This window comes from Pavona decussata, unplaced genomic scaffold (genome assembly GCF_977016875.1).
Source record: "Pavona decussata unplaced genomic scaffold, jaPavDecu1.1 SCAFFOLD_16, whole genome shotgun sequence".
NCBI lineage: Eukaryota > Metazoa > Cnidaria > Anthozoa > Scleractinia > Agariciidae > Pavona > Pavona decussata.
In genome coordinates, this window is record NW_028145439.1 from 4,734,672 (window position 1) to 4,757,262 (window position 22,591).

General features: G+C 39.4%; 2 protein-coding genes across 4 annotated transcripts in view; one reads left to right on the forward strand and one right to left on the reverse strand.

The window, feature by feature from the left end:
* LOC146487485 (putative skeletal organic matrix protein 5) overlaps nt 1-22,591 on the forward strand; it is a 139,891-nt gene that overhangs the window by 29,204 nt on the left and 88,096 nt on the right. For all 3 annotated transcript variants that reach the window (XM_085088324.1, XM_085088318.1, XM_085088297.1), the window contains one exon: nt 5,271-5,370. In XM_085088324.1, coding sequence (XP_084944450.1) covers nt 5,271-5,370 — 100 coding nt within the window. Of the gene's footprint in view, nt 1-5,270; nt 5,371-22,591 lie in introns of those variants that run through there.
* LOC146487488 (uncharacterized) lies at nt 17,059-22,449 on the reverse strand. The gene is made up of 9 exons (XM_085087814.1): nt 21,809-22,449; nt 21,665-21,730; nt 21,522-21,575; nt 21,059-21,124; nt 20,722-20,787; nt 20,576-20,632; nt 20,341-20,403; nt 19,901-20,234; nt 17,059-19,560 (listed from the first exon to the last, which is right to left on the reverse strand). Exons 1-9 carry the CDS (start codon nt 21,935-21,937, stop codon nt 17,204-17,206), a joined length of 3,192 nt encoding a protein of 1,063 aa, XP_084943940.1. The 5' UTR covers nt 21,938-22,449; the 3' UTR covers nt 17,059-17,203.

Genomic DNA, 22,591 nt, shown 5'->3' on the forward strand with positions numbered 1-22,591 from the left:
GTGTCCCGTTTAGATTACTCTAATAGTCATTACCGTGGCTTACCAAGGCGTGTAACTGTTGAACTTCAAATCATTCAGAATTCTGCAGCACGCCTTGATCTCGTGGATAAGACGATCTGACCGTATAACCTCAGTCTTGAAACATTTTCATTGACTTCCGGTTGAAGCACGCATTGTTTTTAAGGTAATGAATGCTCTTAACTTATAACATTCTTAATGGACAAGCTCTGGCTATATATATAGCCTCTCTTATTACTAAATATCAACCAAACCGTAAGCTTCACTCGTCCACTTCACGTTCCAACAGTCAAGACAGTAACGTATGTATTGAACCTACTTTCTCTTTTTACGATTGAAAAATATGGAACTCGCTACCACAAGACATCAAATGTTCTGAAACTTTCTTAATTTTCATATCTAGGCTTAAAACTTAAGAAGACATATTGTGCATAAGTTATATTTTTGCCATAGCTTACTATCTATCTACCTATTTGTTATTTACTAACCTATTATCCACGTAAAACTTATTTCTTATAAGCCAAGGTTTAGTAAATAAAAGTAAGTAAAATTCAACGATAAATCGAACGATGCTTTGGAGTCGTCGTCATGACACCATTTTCAATTTCAAAATGGTTAGAATAAACTGTCAGAAATAGTTCGCTGAAGATTAACATCGTAAATAGTTTCCTGATGTTACTCAAATAGTTTGCCTAGATTTGAGTCCGATTGGACTTTAAGAGCTGGTGTGAATTAAGTAAAACACACAATTGTTCTCTGTTTCCATGGTGAACTTGACCGTGAAGAGTGACAGTTTTTAAGGACCTGAAGAAAGTAGCCGCTGACATTGTGTACACATCTTTTGCCGACTCAGTTGTGAATGATCTACTTCATTTGCTCTTTAAAGTACAAAAGCCCTTTGTTGCCTTTTTTTCTTTGCTTCCTTCGCGTCCTTTCTCCGCCCAACTAGGCTGAAGTTGCCACCGACAAATGGGTTTTGCCGAGGATATGGCTAACTTTCCGCTAACGTCTTTTAACTACGAAAGCCGAGGAGGGAATTCCGACTTCCGAGTTCTGACTTCCGACTACCGACTTCCGGCTTTTTTTTATTTTTATTTTATTTTTTTCATTTTTTTTTTAATTTTTTTTGTTTTTTTTGTAATAAACTCTAGTGAGCAGCACACAGCAACAGATCTTGTCAACTTCTTTATTATCGCCTACCGGTTTCGTCTGATAACAGACTTCGTCAGGGAGTTAGAACAAGATAGTGAGGGAACATATTTTATACCTAATCATTGTAGTACAATGATGGTAAAATAATGGAGACAGGCTAAACACGACTCCTATTGGTCGAGATGAAAAGTACATGCCCTTCAAAGCTTTGCTCTTACGAGTACGTCTTTCAAAGATCTCCCTTTTCTGTACGAAAGTAGGGGAGGATCTTTGTTGATCTCTCTTAGCAGAGGCTGGTTTTCTATCAAATGTAATTTACTCATCAGAATGGTTTTTATGTTAGGCACGGATGGGCGATATTCCGTAACAAACGGCAAAATGTTTTTGGGCGTTTTTTGTTTGTTTTGTATTGCCGACATTCTTTCGCTGAAATTGACTCCTGAGAGAGTTTTATCTATAAGGTTATCGGGGTAACCTCTGTTGCGTGGTCTCTGTTTGAATAGAGTGATGTTTTCTTCAAATTTGTTTTTTTGAAGAGTTTGTTCTGAGAAGTCTTAAGGCTTCGCCTTTGATAAAGCCTTTCCTGACGCCTGGAGGGTGGCAGGAAGAAAAATGCGTGTACTGGAACGTTTCTGTCGGTTTGAAGTCCGTGCGCACGTCAAGTTTTGATTCTTTTTTTTAATCTTTCGCCCTTGTATACGCATGTGTCAAGGAAAGTGATTTCAATATCTGAAATTTCAGCCGTGAATTTTATGGTCGCATGATAGTTGTTGGCTAGCTCTATAGAAGTTTGGATTTCATTTTTGCTTACGTTCCATAGAGAGAAGACATCATCGATTTATCTCTTCCATGTAAGCGGTTTTGTAGCACTAGGGATAATTATTTCTGTTTTGATCTCTGCCGTGAAAATATTGGCAAAGGATACTGCCATCTTCTGCCATCTTTGTACCCATTGCGGTCTTTGGCCCCGTGTCTTTGGAGGTAGTTTTTTTTTTTATTAAAGATTTAACGTAAAGATTTAACGTTAAATCCGTGAGCCCCAAAATGAAACATTGTGCATTTTCAGCATCACGCAGGATTTCCGTTATATTTTGGGTGTTTTTTCGCTGTTCACACCTTTGTTGGAACGTGATTTGTACTACAATGATTAGGTATAAAATATGTTTCCTCACTGTCTTGTTCTAACTCCCTGACGAAGTCTGTGTTATCAGACGAAACCGGTAGGAGATAATAAAGAAGTTGACAAGATCTGTTACTGTGTGCTGCTCACTAGAGTTTATTTCAAAAAAAAAATAATAATAATAAAAAATAAAAATAAAAAAAAAGTCCGAAGTCCGAACTCCAAAGTCGGAAGTCCCTCCTCGGCTTTCGTATTTAACAGTGTGACGCCTTCGCTCTTCTTTCTTCTTTTTCAAAGCTCTTCACGGTCCATTCTGCTCCTCTCCTTTGCCTTCTTGTTTCTCCTTCACTTACGCTTTTGCACACCAGGGTGCTCGATTTCATACATGCAAAACAACGGCTTCTACAATTATCAAACACTTAAACCAATTTTCTTTTTTCTTTAAAAAATACTGAGAAATAATAGTTCTTAATTAGGCAATATTGCATTAACTAAGTTTTGTAACAGGATGTGCTAACTCTAAAAATAATTCAAAACAGCAGGACATTACAGCATACTACACGCTGAAATGATAAAAACAAACTTTAACACATGAATACTACAAAAAATGCGAATAATGGAAAATTTCATGCAGATGTTCTCATTAATGAACAAAACAGAACAATATTTAATATATTGGCTTTTCATAGTCAAAGAATATGCTTTACTTGTAAAAACCTGGATCATTGAATTGAAATAAAATTTCTTGGTCAGTTTACAAACGAAATAATTTCACTAGCGCTTGTTTGATATGGGATGATTATAGCCAGCTCGGCGCTTTGCATACAAAAGTATAATCTCATAACAAACGCGCGCTTGTGGAAAAAATCTTTTAAGATTGACTTTTAGAAAACAATTGAAGTAATTAAAATTATTTCAATTGTTTTCTTAAAGTGAACGATGCTGGGACGACATTCAATTCTCGTACCGCAATTAACATCATGATTTCCCTGACTAAAGACCGACGTTACAAAATAACATTTCATTGTGAACTATAAATTTTGGGAGTCAGTTTCCTTCGTTTCTTCTTGAAGTAGAAATTGAGAAGGAGATGCTATATTAATTATTTTGAGGAGTTAATTACGACTTATTAAAGAGGAAGTGCAAACTTAACAGCCTGTCCACCCACGAAGCTGACATCATTTAGCAGGTGCAAAGGAAGTTCTTTTCTGGGGAAGATATTTCACCAATTCGCCGCTGCACGCTCAGTCTCTTATCGTCCGTTATGGCCAAATGGTGGCTTAATACTCTGGCCTTTTTGGCAAGTTTGAGCTTACTTTTATTTGCATTTGTGGTGGCAAACTCTGACTTCTGTGGGGCTGTTTTTGAATCTCAATTTAGTAAGTAGAGTAAAGCTAATCGACCTGTTATGTCCTTTCTTCTTATTTGTCCAGACCCAACGATAAAATAATTATATTTCCTTTTCTTAACAGACCATGCCCTAGTCGGCCACGCTATTAAAACGACTGTTGTTGGTGACGAGTTCGATTGCCAGCTAAAATGCATTGCCAATGGTAGTTGCAAGTCATTTAACGTGCACCCAAGCAGTTCCAAAGCAAACCGCCGCATTTGTGAACTAAACAACAAAACTCGGCAGATGAAACCAAAAGATTTCAAACTGAAGAAAGGATCGACATACTATGGCTCTGTAAAGGTAAGACTAAGCCAATATACCCTCTAGTTGCTGGACATTGTCATAACTAATTATGGACCTTAACATTTGAATAAGCCTACAAGATTAAGAAGACAAACTCCAAACATCAAACCACTGAAAACGTCCACAGAACTCTCTCTCTTTCCTGATGCTTGCCAGCAGGTAAGGAGACTGTAGCGAAACAAGATTGGTGTAACAAGTGATTATCTAAAGCACGCGAACTAGATCTCGACACCGTTCAGTTTAGTGTAAACGGTAAACCAGTTGTGATGTTAGAATTGCTGAAAGTAAATTTGTAAAATCATTAAAACAAGGCAAGATACACCAGCCAACGAATACACCGCACAGGCGTCATAATCCAATAATTCCTATTAGTTATTCAGCAGCCTTTTTTCCTTTTTTTTTGCTGGTAAAAACTCATCCACGATCTTAGATAATGGTATTAAAATTTGGTAGTTTGGCGCCACTAAGAATTCAGCACATGAAAAAAAACGGCAACCTTGTACGCCATGAAACGTAAGGAAAAGAAAAATCCCTTTCCTTTTGCGCTAATAAGACTGTAACTCTTGATTTCCAAGTACTTTTGGCACAAACAATCCGGCTTAAATAGTCCAACTTAAAAGAACCTGAAAGAATTCGTTGTTGCTGCAGCAGCAGAAAACGAAGAAACCGACTAAATGTAGAAATGGCGCGCTAAGTCAATTAGGAGCAAGTATTTCCGTCGCTCGGCCAAATAGGCGTGGGTAATTTTACCCTCGGTGAAAGGAAAACTAAGAAACAAACGCCCTCTAAATTGTATATAGATTTCTGTAAACTGTAATTAATTCTTGTAAATTAGTCTTCTCACTACCCGCCTAGATTAGCTCTAGCTACTTGCGGGTTACTGTTGGTTTTGAATTTTTATGTTAAACTTTCTTGAATAAACTTGAAACTTGAAACCTCTGTCTCGACCAATCAGTTATTTTGCCCTCTATGTTATAAAATTTCAAAATTCCCAATATTTTTCATTTGGCGTCTCAGCCTCACACACTTCGTTAGCTTATTATCTTGTGATTGATAAAGTTTAGTTTGTTTGGATATTCGCAATAACGCAAAGGTTCGTAATTCACTTCAGTAAACAGTCAGTTACTCAGTTTTCAGTCTAAAGGCTTCCGCGCTCCTATATAAACAAAATAGGCTTCAAAAATCTCTATTTCAGATTATTCATTTAGCTTTACGGTGAAATATTTGAAACCTGATGCAAATTTGCAGGAATGTCTCACTTATTGCAATTCACTCACAACACAGGTGTCCTGTATTGAAAATGGCCGACAGCGCCATGGACAGATGTCGACCGCAAGGAGTAGCGGCCACTGTCACCCGGGATACGCAGGGAAAAAATGCGCTGGTGAGTAACACTTCTACATTTATAAGACGGGTAATCATTATATTTTGCAATTGGGTGTTAACCTTACCCAATTGTTTGTCGTCACTTCCGAAGAGTGCGAAGATTTGGTACGAGATTAGGCAGCACTAAGTGAAGTGGTAAGATTGTAAATTGGAAGCTTCAGGGAAACACAAAGGAACAAAAAGCCGTAGGCAGCTTGTACTCGGAGCGCCTTTAACATTGGTACTTATATGTTGCAGTTAGATTCTAGCAAAAGGTGAAGACCTGATATATGATGGCAATTATTAAGGTCCTCCGAACTGATATCTACCAAAAAGAACCGTGGATGCCTTGACAGAAGATATCGGAGCACGGTATAGTGCCATATTTTTTGTTCAGTCGGTGATTACGCTCGATTTCCCCCGCATCGTCTCGGGTCCGGTAAGGGAGCCTATTGTTGCTCAGGGAGTCACTTCGGAAGTACAATGAAATTTAAAAGTGGAGTTTCGGGCAATTAGAACTCGCCGTCTAAAATTGATATATTCGCACGCTAAAAGTACTTTAAAATTGATAAAAGTTATATATGTGCGTGGTGTGGAATTGTTTTATGAATGTTGTATAATGAATATTCTGTAATAGAAAAATGAAACCAGACAGTCACTCCGCTTTTGATTTAAAAAAGCAAACCGATTTCTAATAATTTGAAAATCCTTAAGTTTGAGGATTCGATATCTGATCAACTTTACTTCGCGCACCTCATAAAAAGCGGGTCATATTCTGCATATTTATTGAAATTGCTGAGCCGTCAAAGGATGAATGGTGAAAATGTTTCATGTCATTTTGTAAACAGCAACATCGATGTGACATTTGTCAGGGTGAGTAGAAACCAGAAGTGTACATGATTTAAGAACAGTTTTCCTCCAACAAACTGCGTTCAAAACTGAAAAAAATATGGTGGACTTGTAAAGTGGCTATCACTACAATAATATGGCTCCGATTTAATTTGGTCTTACATATTTTCTGGTTCGATAGGTTTATAAGTATGGATAAACATTTCTTGTGAAACTCTGCACGGCAAAATATTTTAAAATGTGTACTCCCTTCGGCGCGCAATGTGGAGAAAACAAAATACGAGAGGCGAAAGTACCGACATTGTTTTCTAGTACTCTTACTTACTCTCCCGCTGGAGTAGCTCGATAGTTTTGCTTCGCATTTTTTTAAGAAAGAATAGTTTAAACAACTCCTTAAAAATGGTAGCGAAACTATTTTCTGATCCAAAGATACACTTAACTTACGTCGAAATGTTATTCAGCTTTGTTCAGACTTTTCCCTTAGAGATATTCATTGTTGGCTTCAACGATAAAAAAAAAACATGAAATAAGTCAAGTAATTCTCTCGTTCGTCCTCTGCAAAACCAACCTCTTAAGGGCACGCTGTTTACATGGAGGAAGGCGGATCAACCTAGCGCCATATGTTTTTTATATTCAGTTTGCATGCAAAAGGTTGTACTTGAACCTAGCGCTAGGATCTTCCTAACGATAGGATCTCTGAGATAGGAAGATCCTAGCGCAATGTAAACTGCCGACGCTCGGCAGGTCGGAAGGTCCTGGTGCTAGGGACCAAAATGAGAAAAAAAAAAACATGGCGGCGACTGGGCATTCAGCTGTTAAAGGCCGACATCTTTTTTGCTTTTTCCACTTGGCAGCCACCTCGACCGACTTTCTGTAAGTAGTGATAGGTGCACCGAATTATACCCGGTAAATGAGCAGCCATGAACATAAAGTGAGCAGCCAGAATAAATTTAAAAAATGCGCGGGAAATTTTATAAGCAATAATTATGAAGTCACAAAAGAATGTGTGGGTGTGTTGACAGGTTAGGGGGCACTTATGATTGATGGGTCCTTGACAAGTAAGCAGCCCAACGCTGATTGGTCGTCGCCAGACTATTATGTCTGCAAAATAAAAGGCCGCTTTCATCAAAAGCGCTATTCCACTTTTAGAAAACAAGGTTTGTCTTACGTTTGTTGGAGAAAACAGAAATGTTTCGAGTGGAATCTTGCGCTAAGACTCTGTTGACTGTAGACGAAGTTGAACAAATCCATCGCAAGAAGGTAGCCACAATTATTGGTCATGTGTTCCAACTTACTTACGCTGCAGTGTTTGACAAGCTCATTCATCAAGAGAAAGTAAATCGATGTCATGGCTGCACGATTGACCACCCAAGCCAAAGACAACACTCTTGCCTGATGATGGATAATGAAGACGCGTGGTTCTATTATCATGATGAAGCCCGTGAGCAAATAGATCTTGCAGTGGTGATGAAAACTGTGGAAAACGTTTGCAGCACTCTGGGGTTGAAGCTTGACCAGACATGGGAAAGTTATCTGACGGAGTTACCGAAGTTGCCTTGGACCAGTCTATATCTTACTTCTTTGGAACTCGAATATTACGATGAAGATATGAAAAAACGCATATTGTATGCTCTTTATGACGGCCCCTGTGGACTAAAATGTAAAGATTTTAATGAAATGGAAGCTCGCGAAGATCATAACGCGGAGACAGCTGGCAACGTTGACTCGACTGAAGTGATATGTCCTGAGAACATTATCAGAAAAGAAGAAAAAGTAATGGATCTTGACTATGTAATTAATGAAATTCAAAACCAGTTCTATTTTTAAAACAGTAAAGTGTGTACATGATTTGATTGTGAGTCAGTTTGTGCTTGTCTTTGTCTTTGTTAACATGGGGCTCTCTCTGTCTTTGCTTCGAATCGACTTTTATCGCTATCGCTTTATAGCAAGTACTATCATAAGCGTAGAAACAAGTGAGGTGAAATTGCTTAAAGAAAGCTTTTGTAAATTACCAGGCTCCAATCTTGAAAAGTTGAAACAACTCCATGCTGAAGTATTCTCGAAAATTAACTGGGGGCGATTGGTGCTATTTTTGCGATTCGCTAAACAGCTCGGTTTAACCGAGGAGGAATGGGAACTATTATTTTGTTTTCTTGTTCCTACTCTTATCCAGATTCGAGAACAACTATATCAGTGAAACATCACCTGGAAATGAATCATTAGTGCTTCGACCTTGGAAGTAAACACAAGTGATGGGTTGCTTTCCACAATCACCCTCTGTAGGCTTAGAGAGAATTTTTAATCGCATTCGCTGTGTCCTCGCTTGCTGCGGTGGGAAAGTCATTGTGAAAAACTCTGAGTTTTGCGATGGAGAAAAAGCTAGCCAGCATTTATCTCAATCCAAGTCACCCCGCAAGTTTCGGTGGTTTAGATGCTGTGTACAGAGCAGTCAAAGAGGACGGCAAGAGTAAGATTTCTCGAAAACAAGTCCAAGATTGGTTGAGTCAACAAGATGTTTACACGCTACACAAACCAGCCCGGAGACATTACAAAAGAAGTCGGGTGATTGTACCTGGTATAAATGCCCAGTTTCAAGCGGATTTGGTCGACGTTCAAAAACTTAGTCGCTATAACAAGGGATATAAATACTTATTGACTTGTATAGATATCTTCAGCAAGTATGCTTGGGTTGTTCCCTTGAAGACGAAACAGGGCCAAGAGTTAGTGAAAGCCTTTAAGAACATACTTTCGTCTGGGCGCAAACCCATAAAGCTTCAAACAGATCAGGGCACTGAATTCCTTAATCGCGTATTTCAGAAATATCTACGAGAAAATAACATTGATTTCTTCACAGTCAATTCAGGACTCAAAGCATCAGTGGTGGAGAGATTCAATCGGACATTTAAAAATAAAATGTACAAATATTTCACAGCCAAAAACACCCTCTGTTACATCGATGTGTTATCTCAGTTGGTAAAATCTTACAATAACACTTACCATCGTAGTATTAAAATGAAACCAAGTCAAGTCACCAAAGCCAACGAAGATAAGGTGTGGGACACACTCTATGGTGGTGATGTGCAAAAGCGAGTTCGCTTCAAATTTCAAGTGGGAGATCGTGTAAGAATAAGTAAGGCTAAAAGAATCTTTGAAAAATCTTACCTTCCCAATTTTACTGAAGAAATGTTCACAATCTACAAACGATTTGCGCGTCAAGTACCCGTCTATAAACTGAAAGATGATGCTGGAGAGATCCTAGACGGGGCATTCTACGAACCTGAACTGCAAAAAGTAATCAAGAACGATGATGTCTATCGAGTTGAAAAAATCTTACGCAAAAGAAAGCGAAACGGGGTGGTGGAATATCTTGTCAGATGGAAAGGCTACGAAGATCCAAAATTTGATTCCTGGGTTCCTGGAAGTGATATTTCGAAATTGTAAAGTTTTTTTTAATGCGATCAATAAAAGAATGTGAAATTACAAAATGACTGTTTCATGCCTCCTTATAAATTGAAAATATCTAGAGTTAACTGTTCATTTGAACACAAGATACGATGGAGGTAACACAGTTCTACCTTCACCTTCCTAGCAATAGCAGCCTCGATAAATTTCCCAAGAATACGCTAACAGAGTACCGGGTTTGTTTACCTCAGACAATCAGCTTGACCGGGGACTGGGAAGTAGCCCTAACAGAAATTCATTACCCTCATAGCTGGAATAATGTGCAAGGAAATTTTGAGAATCGATTTTACCTTCGGAACCAAGAATTAGGTGGGGTCTGGGAGGCAGTTATCATTCCACCTGGTTATTATTCTTCAACTGAAGAGGTTCTTTCAAAGATGAACGAGTTGATCGGGAAGCGTTTTGGCGATGACGTAAAATTTACGTACGATATGCTTAACAGAAAGGTGACTGTTAACTTACAAAACAATGCAGAAGTTTATTTTGGTGACATAGGATACGTGCTAGGATTTACTCCGGGTAAGGTTATTTCCAAAACATCGACCGCTGAAAGAGCAGTAGACTTGGAACACGGATTTCATGATCTTTATATTTATTGTGATATCATACAGTCACAATTTGTCGGAGACGCACTTGTTCCCTTACTTCGAATCGTTCCCGTGGAAGGAAAAGAAGGGCAGAGAATCAGCAAGTCTTTCATTCGCCCGCAATATGTACCTGTCAGCAGAAGACAATTCGAATCAATCGAAGTCAACATAAAGCGCGACACAGGAGAGTTTGTGCCATTCGAGTTCGGAAGAGTATTGCTTACACTTCATTTTCAACAGAGTCGTCCCGTGAACTTTTAAAGAGTGACATGAAGAAAATTCATACTCCAAATCACAAGTTGTACGAACAGTATTATTTAGATCAAGCAAAACAAAGAGGTGGAAATTTACCAGCTTTCCATGGTGGTCGATTTCAGCAAGGGTATGGATTAGGTTCCATATTTAAAGGCCTTTTTCGATTTGCTGTGCCGCACCTACGACAGGGTGTGAAAATGCTTGGTAAAAAAGCTTTGCAAACTGGTGTCAATGTTGCACAAGATGTGTTAGCTGGAGAAAACTTTAAAACGGCGCTCACTAAGCAAGGTAAAAAAGCCCTGGGTCTACCTTCCCAAAATTCTCCTCAGTCAGGCGCAGGTCGAAAGGGTACAAAAAGGAGAGCGCAGCCGAGAAAAAACAGTTTGCCTCCAGGCAAGAAACGGAAAACATCTCCGCAACAGCATAAAAAACTCGAATATAAATATTCCTTCTTAAATTAAAGGAGAAAAATGGCTTTTGTTCATCACGAATCTCAAGAATGCACCAAATCGGAACTTGATCTCTTTACGATTCCAGCTACGCAGACATCTATCACCAAGGGGCAATGGATTGAATATCACCCCCTCAGTAACATTACTGACAGTGGCCCTATAGAATTTAACGTCTCTGGAACTGGAGAAGAATATTTGGACTTAGCAAGAACCCAGCTGTTTGTAAAGGCAAAGATCACCAAAGCAAACGGGGCAGCTTTAGACCCAAACGAACAAGTGGGACCAGTGAATCTATTTCTACATTCCCTCTTTTCGCAAGTGGATGTTTCTTTGAACGAGCGACTTATTTCCCCATCGACCAATACTTATCCATATCGTGCCATAATTGAAACATTGCTGAACTACGGAGGAGACGCCAAATCGAGTCAACTATCAATGGCCATGTTTTACAAAGACACTCCCGGGAAGATGGATGTTGTAAACCCTGTGGAAGAAGAGGATAATGCTAATATGGGTTTAAACGCTCGTTATGCATTTACGAAGCAAAGTAACACGGTCGATATGGTGGGCCCCATCCACAGCGATATTTTTTTTCAAGATCGGTTAATTTTGAACGGAGTTAATCTACGACTAAAGCTTAACAGAGCCAAAAATTCTTTCTGCCTAGTCTCATCTGCCCCCGGAGCTAATCACAAGGTGGTTATCACAGAAGCAATCCTTTATGTTCGAAAAGTAAAAGTGGCCTCTTCTATTGCTTTGGGACACGCGGCTGCACTGAAGCAAGCGACAGCTAAATATCCTATCCGCAGAGTTGATTGCAAAGTTCTCTCCATTCCAACAGGGTTCAGTACCTTTACGCCAGATAACCTTTTTCTGGGTCACATTCCGAAGCGCCTAGTCCTAGTATTGGTAGATTCAGCAGCTTATAACGGGACATATGACTCCAACCCGTTTCACTTCAAGCACCATAACCTCACTCAAGTGGGCGTTTACGTGGACGGGGAACAAATACCACGAAAACCCCTGTTTCTCAAATTTGACGATGCCGGTGGTCAGAACTTTATAGCTGGATTTCAAAGCCTTTTTTCTGGTACTGGAAAGCTTTCCCAAGATGCAGGCAATCAAATAAATCGAAGTGATTATGGCTCTGGCTACACAGCCTTCTGTTTTGACCTGTCCCCAGACCACTGCTCGGGTGATCATTTTGAGCTTATAAAACAAGGCAACCTTCGTGTCGAGCTTCATTTTAAACAAGCGCTTGCCAACATGGTTAACCTCATGATCTATGCCGAGTTTCAAAACGTGATTGAGATTGACGCGAGCAGAAACGTTCTATACGACTACACAAACTAGAATGGATACCATTCAGCTGGCCCAAGTTTTGAGAAAAGATAGCTATACGCGTGGTGTGTTTCAAGGGGTGTATCCTTCAGACCAGCTACCCACAAGTGTATCTTCCTACCCAGCCTTGTTCGTTGCCAATGTGGATACAAGTGAAAAGCCTGGTTCACACTGGGTTGCGTTTTATTTCACCAAGGACAAAGAGGCAGAATTTTTCGACTCTTATGGATTGCCTCCAAGCAATTATACTGGAACATTTACTAGTTTTTTGAACAATAATTCTAGCAGCTGGAAGTTTAACACTTTGACATTACAAAGCATGACAAGTAAAGTGTGTGGGCATTATTGCTTGTATTTTGCCTTATTTCGATGTCGAAATATTTGTATGAGCAGCATTGTATATCGTTTTTCCAATAATAAACAACGCAATGATTTTCTTGTTAAGCACTTTATCGAAAAACATTTCCCTGTAATTTTCCAAAAAAAAACCCATCACACTCCTATAAACAAACAAGCAGCGAAAGCACAGCATCAAGTTCAATAAACACACTGTAATTAACTTTGAACGTATTTTATTGAGTGATCAAAATAAAGAAAGTGATTTACAATAGTAAAACGTCTGATATTGTTATTTATAATCGCAGCCATCTAGCAACTTGCGGGCGTGGGCTTGCAATTTGTCGCCTTTGCTTCTTCGCAGTGGGCTCGTTAGAGGGTGGGGTAGGTAACCAGCGAGATGGGCTATCTGGAGTCTCGTCTCTAACTCTTGTTTTAAACTCTCGGATGGCGCTTTGCCTCTGCGGATTTCGGACTATGTTCTCGGGAATATTCATTCGTGCCAGACCTCTAGCAAACACAGACCAACCAACAGGCTCGAAACCTTTTCGATGACGCAGCGTATCATTCACTAAATCCACTAAATGAGAGCCAGATATCGGTTTGTTTTCATACAATAGCTCCCCCTTTTCGTTCCAATGCAGCACGTTCTGGTTTTCTTTAATTTTATCCAACAGCTGTCTTGCCCCAGACTTGTACAGTTTGGGTACACTTTTCATCACTTCTTGTTCTACCGTTGATAGCGCAGGTTTCTCGACAGGGGCCGGTTCTTCTGTTGTTTCCTTAGCTTCTTCTTGTTTAGGTGTTTCCACGGGCTTAGGTGTTGTTAGTTTCACGTGAAGCGGTTCACTTTTTCGCTGATCGTAGTAAGTAAGATAACGCTGCAAGACTTGATTATATAGTTTTGCTTTCTCTTCATCGTCGAGTTGTTTACTGGATAAAATGTCTCCCATCTCACTATCCAAATTTTTCAGTGTTTGTGTCACTGGTGGTGTTAATATTTGCTGACGTTGCTGTAAACGCTCTAGTGTTGTTTCAGGCACGAGAACCATTCGTTTAGCGTGATTCATTTTAGAGAAGAATCGAACTCAACACACGGAGCACGGGTGGTAATAAAATACTTAAAAAATTCCCTCCGTGTTGCACTAATATTTTCTTTTTCTTGTTTAGTGGAGTACTTTTTTCAGCAAGAGCAATCAGTGATTTCTTGTGCTTTAGAAGCTTTCTTTTGGCTGGTCTACTGACAGGCACTGTTTCTTTAAGGACGTTCAAAACACACTCGCAAATGGTTTTTACCAAGCCGTCGTCAGCCGTTTTCAAAATCGCCTTACGTTGAGCAGGAGTACACTTGGTGAGAAGCTTCAAAAAATCGTGGTTCTTTCTCAATCGCTGGGCCATGCTCAACTGACTCACAACGCTGTGACAAGGCTTTTTTATACCTTTCTGACGTAAGCGTACTGTGTTTCCCCGGGGAAAATGTTAGCTCTCAACCGAAAGTCAATAGGAGTCTGTGCTTTGAGATCGCATAATAAATAGCCATAAGGCCTACTGGTTGCATCTTGGAAGGATTCTAACATGTATTTGGAATGGCCTGGAAACATCTGTTTTGCTAAATGAGTGACTTGGCTGCTATCTCGCGGAGACTTGAACAAAACTAAGTAGTGACAGTTCAGACTCATATCTCTAAGTTCTTTTCCACGGTGGAAAATGTTTTGTAGAATAAAAATGACGCTTAAGTTACGGTGATGACATCCCTTGGTAAACAGACTTGTAATTCGGGGACAATTACTAACCTCCTGCATGAGATCATCAATGACTACAGCATTTCTTATGGAGGGGTTAATCATGGATTCTAAGTCAGTGGGAACTCCTTCCACAAACTGAATGTTTGGAATACTATTTTGCATTTCATCATAAGCGGACTGATATAATGAATAACACCATATAATATTCTCTGGTGCACCATCAATCATCTCCTCACCAGACTCTAGCAAACGTTTTACAAATTGACTTTTTCCACAGCATGTCGGCCCAGCAATAAGCGCTGGAAAAGGGTGTTTCCATCTCGTGTCCATGATCACAACTGACTGTTTGAACTGTGTGCACTCTCATTTATAGAAAAATCGTTTTAGGTTCAGCCTCTTTGTCATACACACGAATCATGTTAGTGTTTTGTAATTTAGCAAATTGCAGCCAATATTTTCGCTCTAACTCTGTTAACTCGTGTACTAGTCTTAAATGATCTGCTAATCGAACTAAATATTTTGACCCACAATCTGGTATCGGACAATGTTTACATTTCCTCCGCACCATGTTATCTCTGTGAAAGTTGGATTCCTACTGAACAAAACTGTTAATGACATGAAATTTATTGTTAATTTAACACGAAACGACAGCCAAAAGCGCCAAAAGCGCCAAAAACGCCACATTTTGGAGATGTGTTTCCCAAGGTTGCGCGTGGGAACTCGCGTGGAATACACACGCTCGCGTGGCTAAGCAGAAATCAAGCCATGATTATATCAAACCATGTTTATTTTCAAAATACTATGTACAAAATGAAATTCTTTAAAAAAATTAAGTCTTCAAAATATGTACAGTGTAAAGGGGGTGAAAACCTATATACAAGAACTCAAAATTTTTACAATACTTATATGTCTAAAGGCAGTGTACTCACTCCATCATCCAAGACTTTGCGTTTCGGATAAAAGTATGAAAATCCATCACGAGCTTGTTGATAAGTATACATGCTATTTTCAACTACTCGGAAACCTTTGTTTATCCCTGAACTGCTCTGCTTGGTGAGTAAAACACTGAGATACTTATCTTTGCTGATTTCATTACACCTTTTGTTCACACCTTTACAGCTAAATTTGTCTTCTGGTCCGAAACAATAATACGTTTTACTGCTAAGTCCAATTATTCCCTCCCCCGACCATTCTTCTTTAAAGAGCCCAGGTGTTCTCTTGTCAAAGGCTTTGTGCTCAGGGGTGTCTGTTCTTGGGAACCAATTAGATTTTTCTTTCTCATACTCGACTCTTAATTCAGGTTTGACTAAACTTTCAACCGATGGACCCGAAAGAGCAACATAAGCACTGTCAGTGTCAGTTTCACAATATTGAAAGTCACTTCTATCTAAATACTTGTCAAAAAAATCAAAATAAAATTGGAGCATTCGCAACTTTGCGTACTGATAAACAAAAAAACCTATTTGCATTGGTAAATTTAACTTTATAGTTTTCTTACAGCTTTGTATTTCATACGTTTCTCTGTCAATCTCCTCAATTTGTCTAAAAAATGGGCTGTTTATCAGTCGGGAGGCTTCTGTTTCTTCACAGAACTTCACGTCTCTGTGGCGCTCTTGATCAGTAATGGTTTTTCCGTAACTGGAATTTCCAACCTAAAAGAAAAGGAGAGATAAAAAGAAGAGAAAAAGAAATTGATTTACCTCAAACGATATTATACTTAAGAAATTACTTTTAGTTTTCTTACCAATTTCATAGTATCTGCTATGATAGCCTTGTTGGAATCAACATCCCCTGCGCGTCTGGCATCAGAAACAGCTTCACCAAACGGCTTGAAGCACGGAACTGGAGTATATTGTATAATCTGATAGATTTTAGTGACTTTCAGCCCCTGTTCCAGGTACCATTTGATGAGGGGAGTTGCAAGTAGGATCTTCTCACGGAAATAACTCCCGATCAGACTGCGGCGAGGACGACGCATGAGGTTGTGCTTTTCCGCGAACGCTTTCATGTATGGCCCAATGTCGTCTCGTGATATCTCGGTGTTTTTAAAAATTGGGGGCATTTCTGAGAATTTCTGTTTGAGAGCCTCAGGTACACGTATATCGCACTCTACTACTCCAAAGAGAATTCCCCTCTTGATGGCAGACAGGATTTGTTTTTCGTTTAGTGTGACGTAGTTGCCAAATGGGCGGCGGAACTTGGACTGTATGAAGTGGATGACTTCCAGGTTGGTTCTCTTCAACTCTAACCATTGACATTCATACATCTCGACGAGATTATATCCTTGATCCTTGATATACGCCGAGATGTTTTCCGTTTCTTTCCTGAGCTCGACCATTGGTTTCTTTCTCGTATCGTTCATTTCCTTGCCCTCGTTTAAAAAGCACTGATGACCATGCCAGTAGCATCCATGGAACTGGAATACAGTCTGGGATGGTCCGTGAAAACCGTCCACAGGCAGCCGTTTCTCTCCGATACGTTTTTCGATGTCATTCATTTCGTGACGGATGTTAATGTTTCTTGAGTGAGCCTCCCATTCCAACCATTGCGTTGCCATTTTCACGTTTTGTTCAGCTCTAAACTCGTTCTCCTTTCTTCTTCTTGTAAAAGAGCCCGTGGGCATCTCCTGCATTATCGCCCATAAGTACAGTCCATTTGCGTCATATCCAACGACTTTCTGACAGAGTTTAGGCGTCTTTCCTTGTGATTTCATCTCATGTTCTCTGATCACTGTTTTTCCCGCTTCGTGGTAGCGGTGGAAGATGATAGAAGGGCCGCCAACCAAGTTTTGTTTGAAGAGCGTGTACAGATCTTTGTTTTTTTCGTTAAATAGAGAAAAGAAGATACCAGGTTCCAGAGTAGAAAAGAGATAGATTAAAGTGATGCCGGGGATGGAAATGCCTTGCCGTAGCATATCGATTTTTTTTTGCTTTCCAAAATGCACTCATCTTTTCTAATGCGTCGCAAAAAGGCTGAACGTCAAGGTTGTTGTACCAGATTAGGAAGTCTCTGAATGTTTGCATATTGTTGTCTGTCCACACTTGCTGACAGTATTTATATTCCTCGAAGGATATGTTTTTATTGGAGAGAGATGAATAGAATGCCTCATGGGGAGGGAGTGCTGGATGTTGGAGCTTGTCAAGAGAGTCCACCCATTCGTACGGGAAGAATCCTTTTCTTTGAGGACATTCGTAAGCTTTCAGGAATTTTTCGTAGCTAAAACCAGGTGCTAGAAAGTTCGTGACGTCCAGGAAACGGAGGTGCTCAGTTTTTAGACACATGAAATTATTGTTACGCTTGATCGTAAACTGTACTTGCTCTTTTTTAACCATGACGGGAAAGAGAAACTCTTTCACTGCATTTAAATCGTACTTTCCAGAGTTAAAACCAATAACTGGGAGTTCTTTTAAGAAGTCTTCTAGTCTCTCTTTCAGTTTTCTCAAAGGACTTTGTTTCATCTTCCTGGGTTCTGTCGGATGTTCTCTGTCAAAGTCACTTTTACTCTGTTCTGGGAGCACAAAGTCTAAAGCTCGATAAAAGGACGGACCTTGCTCGGTAAGTTCCTCGTCGTTTATAAAAGTACGATCCTCCTCCGTCTCTACCTCTATATCCTCTTCTTCACCATCAGTATCAATTATATCTTCTCCTTCACCTTCTTCATTTTCTTTTTCTTTTGAGTTTACTTGTATTTTTAAACTGTCCTCCACTTTCTCTAATTTCTTGTCAATCGCTTCAAAGATGGCATTAAACTTTTCTTTCGCCAGGCTGTAACTTTTTTTACTGATTTCAATAAGGTAATCCACCATCTTTGTTACCAGCTGCTTGGGATCTCCCTCGGATACAAAGCACTTGGGTTCACTGTAGTCGGGAACGTTAGAACAGACGCTGACACTTAAAGGTATATGCTTGGCATCCCAGCTAAGTTTTTTCGTGTTCTCCAGCCCAGGGTCTGTATCAAACATGCACTCAAAATCGAAGGTGGCTCTGTACGGGAAGAACTTCATCTGCTGTGGTATGATGAATCCCTCTTCTTCAAGAAGCTGAAAAATGGTAGGTGGATTCTTGTAAACACCGCCAGGAAACTTATGATGAACTTTCGCCTCACAATTTTTTTCATGACGATGAAGCATCCCGGTATGTCTCCAGAATTTGTCACAACGCGTGCAGCGGAAGGACTTGGCGTAAATGTTCAGATCTTTAATGTAAGAGAAGTGACTTTGATAGAGGTTAAGGTAGAGTGTGCTGGAATGATTGCATAGTGAGCGGTTAATCAGTTGTGCAGCAGTTTCTGGCGTTGGACTGTTCTTTTCATCTTCTGACACATCAGCACCATCTTCTCCATCCGTTTTTGTCGGCTCGAGAGAGTAGACACAGATGTTTACTTCGAATAGGCGTTCTAGGGCTGGAAGGTCCTCCAGCTTGACTCCACTAAACTTCTTTTTCTCTGGTACATTTAGGCGATATCGTTCGTAGTAGTGCTGCGTATCTCTCTCTAGATTTTTTGAATGACAACCGTTATGGAGCGCTATAGCACGAAAGAAACACAGATTGTCATTGTAAGGCTTCCCAGTTCGTATGTTTTTGTCCAAACTGACGATTCCGCGGTTTTCTACAATATAATGCGGTAGAAATTTGCCCCGTCCAATGGGATGATCACGAAGCTTGGTGATGAAAAACGTAACGTTTGTCACCTGTTGCACGACCCACTTGGAATTCGGGCGTTGCTGGCGTACCCATTCTAGAATATCGGTGTCCTCCAACGTTCGCCGAACTTGTTGCAGGTCAGCCGCTGAAGTGATCTGGAAGGGTGCGTCAAAAATATGGTTGTTATTACGAGAAGCGTAGTAGTACTGCAGTGCACCTGTCTCATTATTTCTTAAAATGAAGCCAAACGAAATGTTCAGTTTATAGACAGTGGTCTGGTCTGTGAAGATGTCGTCAAGATATGAAGTTATCTCTTGAGGTTGTAAGGAAGACAGGCGGAAATTATACCAGTCTAGAAGGCGGTTATTCCGACTAAACCTTGTTCTTATCTGATGCCAATGGCGTGTAAACTCTGGTGTGACATCCTGCTGTTGGTTGTCAGGGAGGTTGCTGAAAGCCCTTGGATCTTCAAGCCAAGTTGAACTTGTGGTTGCTGTTGTCTTTAGAGGACTTGATTTTGATTTCTTTTTTGTCGGTTCTAAACAAGAATAAAATTAGCTTACAAAATGTTTAAATATAAGTGAAGCTCCCATCAGTGAAGGTATGATCATATTTAAAAAAGATGATTTTTTTAACATTATCCTTGCGTGATGTTTCCATAAACTGTGCAATTAAGTTGTTAATGGGGTTTGACCATTATAAAATAAATTAACCCAAAACCTTATTTATATATATGCTGATTCCTATTGTCTTTAATGTAATGAGTATCTTCACACACCATTGAACGAATGTGACACAAAGCAGTTGATTTCGCATTTAACAATAAAGGTATCGTGCAAAATCTGTAAAATCGCTTAAAACTTAGAAAAAATACCAACCTGATCGGTTTTCACTGGCTCTTTTCTTGGCCGTAGAGGTTTCTGTGTGGGCCGACTTCTGATGAGCTCGGAAAGGAGCCATGTTTTGAAACTTCTCACCGCATGTTTTACATGTGAATTCGCGTTGTGCTGCCCTCCGAGTATGTACTTGCGTCTCGTGACGTTTCAAGTTGGACTTGCGTCGAAATGCCTTATCGCACATGGAGCACTTGAAGTTATTCTCCTCTCTATGGATCTGCTTATGTTGAGTTAAATTTTTTCCTTGAGTGAAAATTTTCCCACAGGTTTTACACTCGTGACGTTTCTTTTTTGAAGGAATTATTTGCTCCTTGTCCTATCAAAATAAATTACAAACAAAACCTTTACATCACTCCTGTTCAAAATAAAAACAAATTTAAAAAATAAAAAAAAAATATAGAAAAATAATAAAAAGTCTATACCTTTGCAGGTCTTTTTCTGCCGCCCCCGCTCTGGAGTGTACGTTGCGCGGACTCATTAACATTCTAAAAGAACAAAAAAAAGTATTGAGAAAAAACTCCGCCTTCTTATGGTGCCTTTAGAAACTTAAACAGTCAAGAACACATTTTCACAAGTAAAATGTTATTCAAAACTAGAAACGGCGACTGGAAAAAAAATCCTGTGTCAATTACTCAGAATATTGAAAACCAAACTTACCTCTACGCTAGAAAAGTTTCCCTCTGGAAAAATACTTCTCGGTTTCATTGCTGACTCCTAAAGAAAAAGAAATCACAATGAGATGATAGCTTAACATAAAAAGATTTTTAAAAACCCTTTTTATTTTCTGTAAACGTCAAACTTACTTGTTCTAATTGTGAGTATCTTTCCATCATTTCATCGAATGCGCTTAATGGTTCGTTGTCCTGTAACTAAGGAATAGAGAGAGAAAATAAAGTTTGTCAGTCACTACGACAACAGATCGTGAAGAACAAAGACTGCAGTGTGAAATTTCAACACATAAAAAAAGCTATTGTTTAAAATTTACTGCATCAGTGAGTAGATTTGCGGTATGATTCAAAAGAAATTTCAAAAGTTTATTAAAATCCATGTCATGGTGTCTTCAAACTAAAACTTAAAACGGGGGCTAGAAAACGAGAAGCATGTTCCATTATATATAATCGCTATGTCGTAAAACCTCACCTCGACGCTAGAACAATTTCCACGAACTTCACCTGAAAAATTACTTCTCGGTTTCATCGCTGACTCCTTAAGAGAAAGCAACCACAATGAGATAATGGATAAACATAAAAATGCATTAAATATTTTTTTTGTCTGTGAAAGTAACGTCAAACTTATTTGTTCTAGTTGAGAGAATTTTTCAATCAGTTCATCGAAGGCGGTTAACGGTTCGTTGTCCTGTAACTAAGGAATAGAGAAAGGAAAAAGTTTGTCACTCACTATTACAACAGATCGTGAAGAGCAAAGGCTGCAGGGTGAAATATCACCACATCAAAAAAACTATTGTTCTATAATTTACTGCGGTATGGCTCAAAAGAAATTTCAAAAGCTTATTAAAATCCATGTTATGGAGTCTTCAAACTAAAACTTAAAACGGTGGCTATAAAACGAAAATCGTTGTCAATCGGTCTTTTTTAAAACTAACCTCAACGCTAGAACAATCTCCACGAACTTCACCTGACATCTCCAGGTCTGATTCCTAAAAAAGACAGCCACAATTTAATGAGATAAAGACTTAGCACAAATAGGTACTTAAAAAATCGACCTTGCAAATATCATCATACTTACCTGTTCCGGTTCGGAGCATGTTTCCACCAATTCATTTAACGCGCATGTAGCTTCGTTATCTTGCAACTAAAATATGAACAATATGTTTGTCAAATTAGAAAAAAGCGAAAATGATTTAGAGTTTTAAGCCATCTGGATACGTACCATTACAGCAGTACCGCTAGTTGTCGCGTGGTCCAAATTAACAACCTCTGTTGTATGCTCGGTTGGAAGCTTAAATAAAAAACATTCGATTAGAAAATATTCTGTAGACGATGAATCGACACAGCTCATCAGTAAATCGGTATAAATGCATGATAACTTACCTCAAATGAAATATCTTGAAAACTGAGCTCTAGAAGCCTCTGGTACGCTATCGGGATCAAATCTTCAGGAATCTCCATGGAAGTTGTTAAATTCTCCCATTCTTCCATGGTAGAACATCTGTTTAACGCGGCTTCGATATCGGTAGAGTTGGTGAAAGCCATCGTAATAAAATTATTCGTTTTGCGGGCAATTTACGAGAACCTCAAAAATAAGATTTTTTACAAAATCCAAAGGCGAGATAATGCGTTTGCTAAACGCGCGCTTTTATTTCGGCAACGACCAATCAGCGTTGGGCTGCTTACTTGTCAAGGACCCATCAATCAAAAGTACCCCCTAACCTGTCAACACACCCACACATTCTTTTGTGACTTCATAATTATTGCTTATAAAATTTCCCGCGCATTTTTTAAATTTATTCTGGCTGCTCACTTTATGTTCATGGCTGCTCATTTACCGGGTATAATTCGGTGCACCTATCACTACTTCTGTATGTAAACCGAACGAAAAGTTTTTTTTCATTTTCTGGGAGCTTCCCAGTGCTTGGTCTTCCTTCCTTACATGTAAACAGGCCCTTAGTTTTTCATATAACGTGGGATCAGGTCCAAAGCAGCGATCTTTCAA

Bases quoted from the DNA above. Each gene is read 5' to 3' on its own strand.
- LOC146487488 (XM_085087814.1), bottom strand. From the start codon at position 21,937: ATGAGCTGTGTCGATTCATCGTCTACAGAATATTTTCTAATCGAATGT. The intron at 21,731-21,808 runs GTACGTATCCAG...TTCATATTTTAG, and splicing joins CTAGCGGTACTGCTGTAATG to TTGCAAGATAACGAAGCTAC. The intron at 20,788-21,058 runs GTGAGGTTTTAC...TCTATTCCTTAG, and splicing joins GAAATTGTTCTAGCGTCGAG to TTACAGGACAACGAACCATT.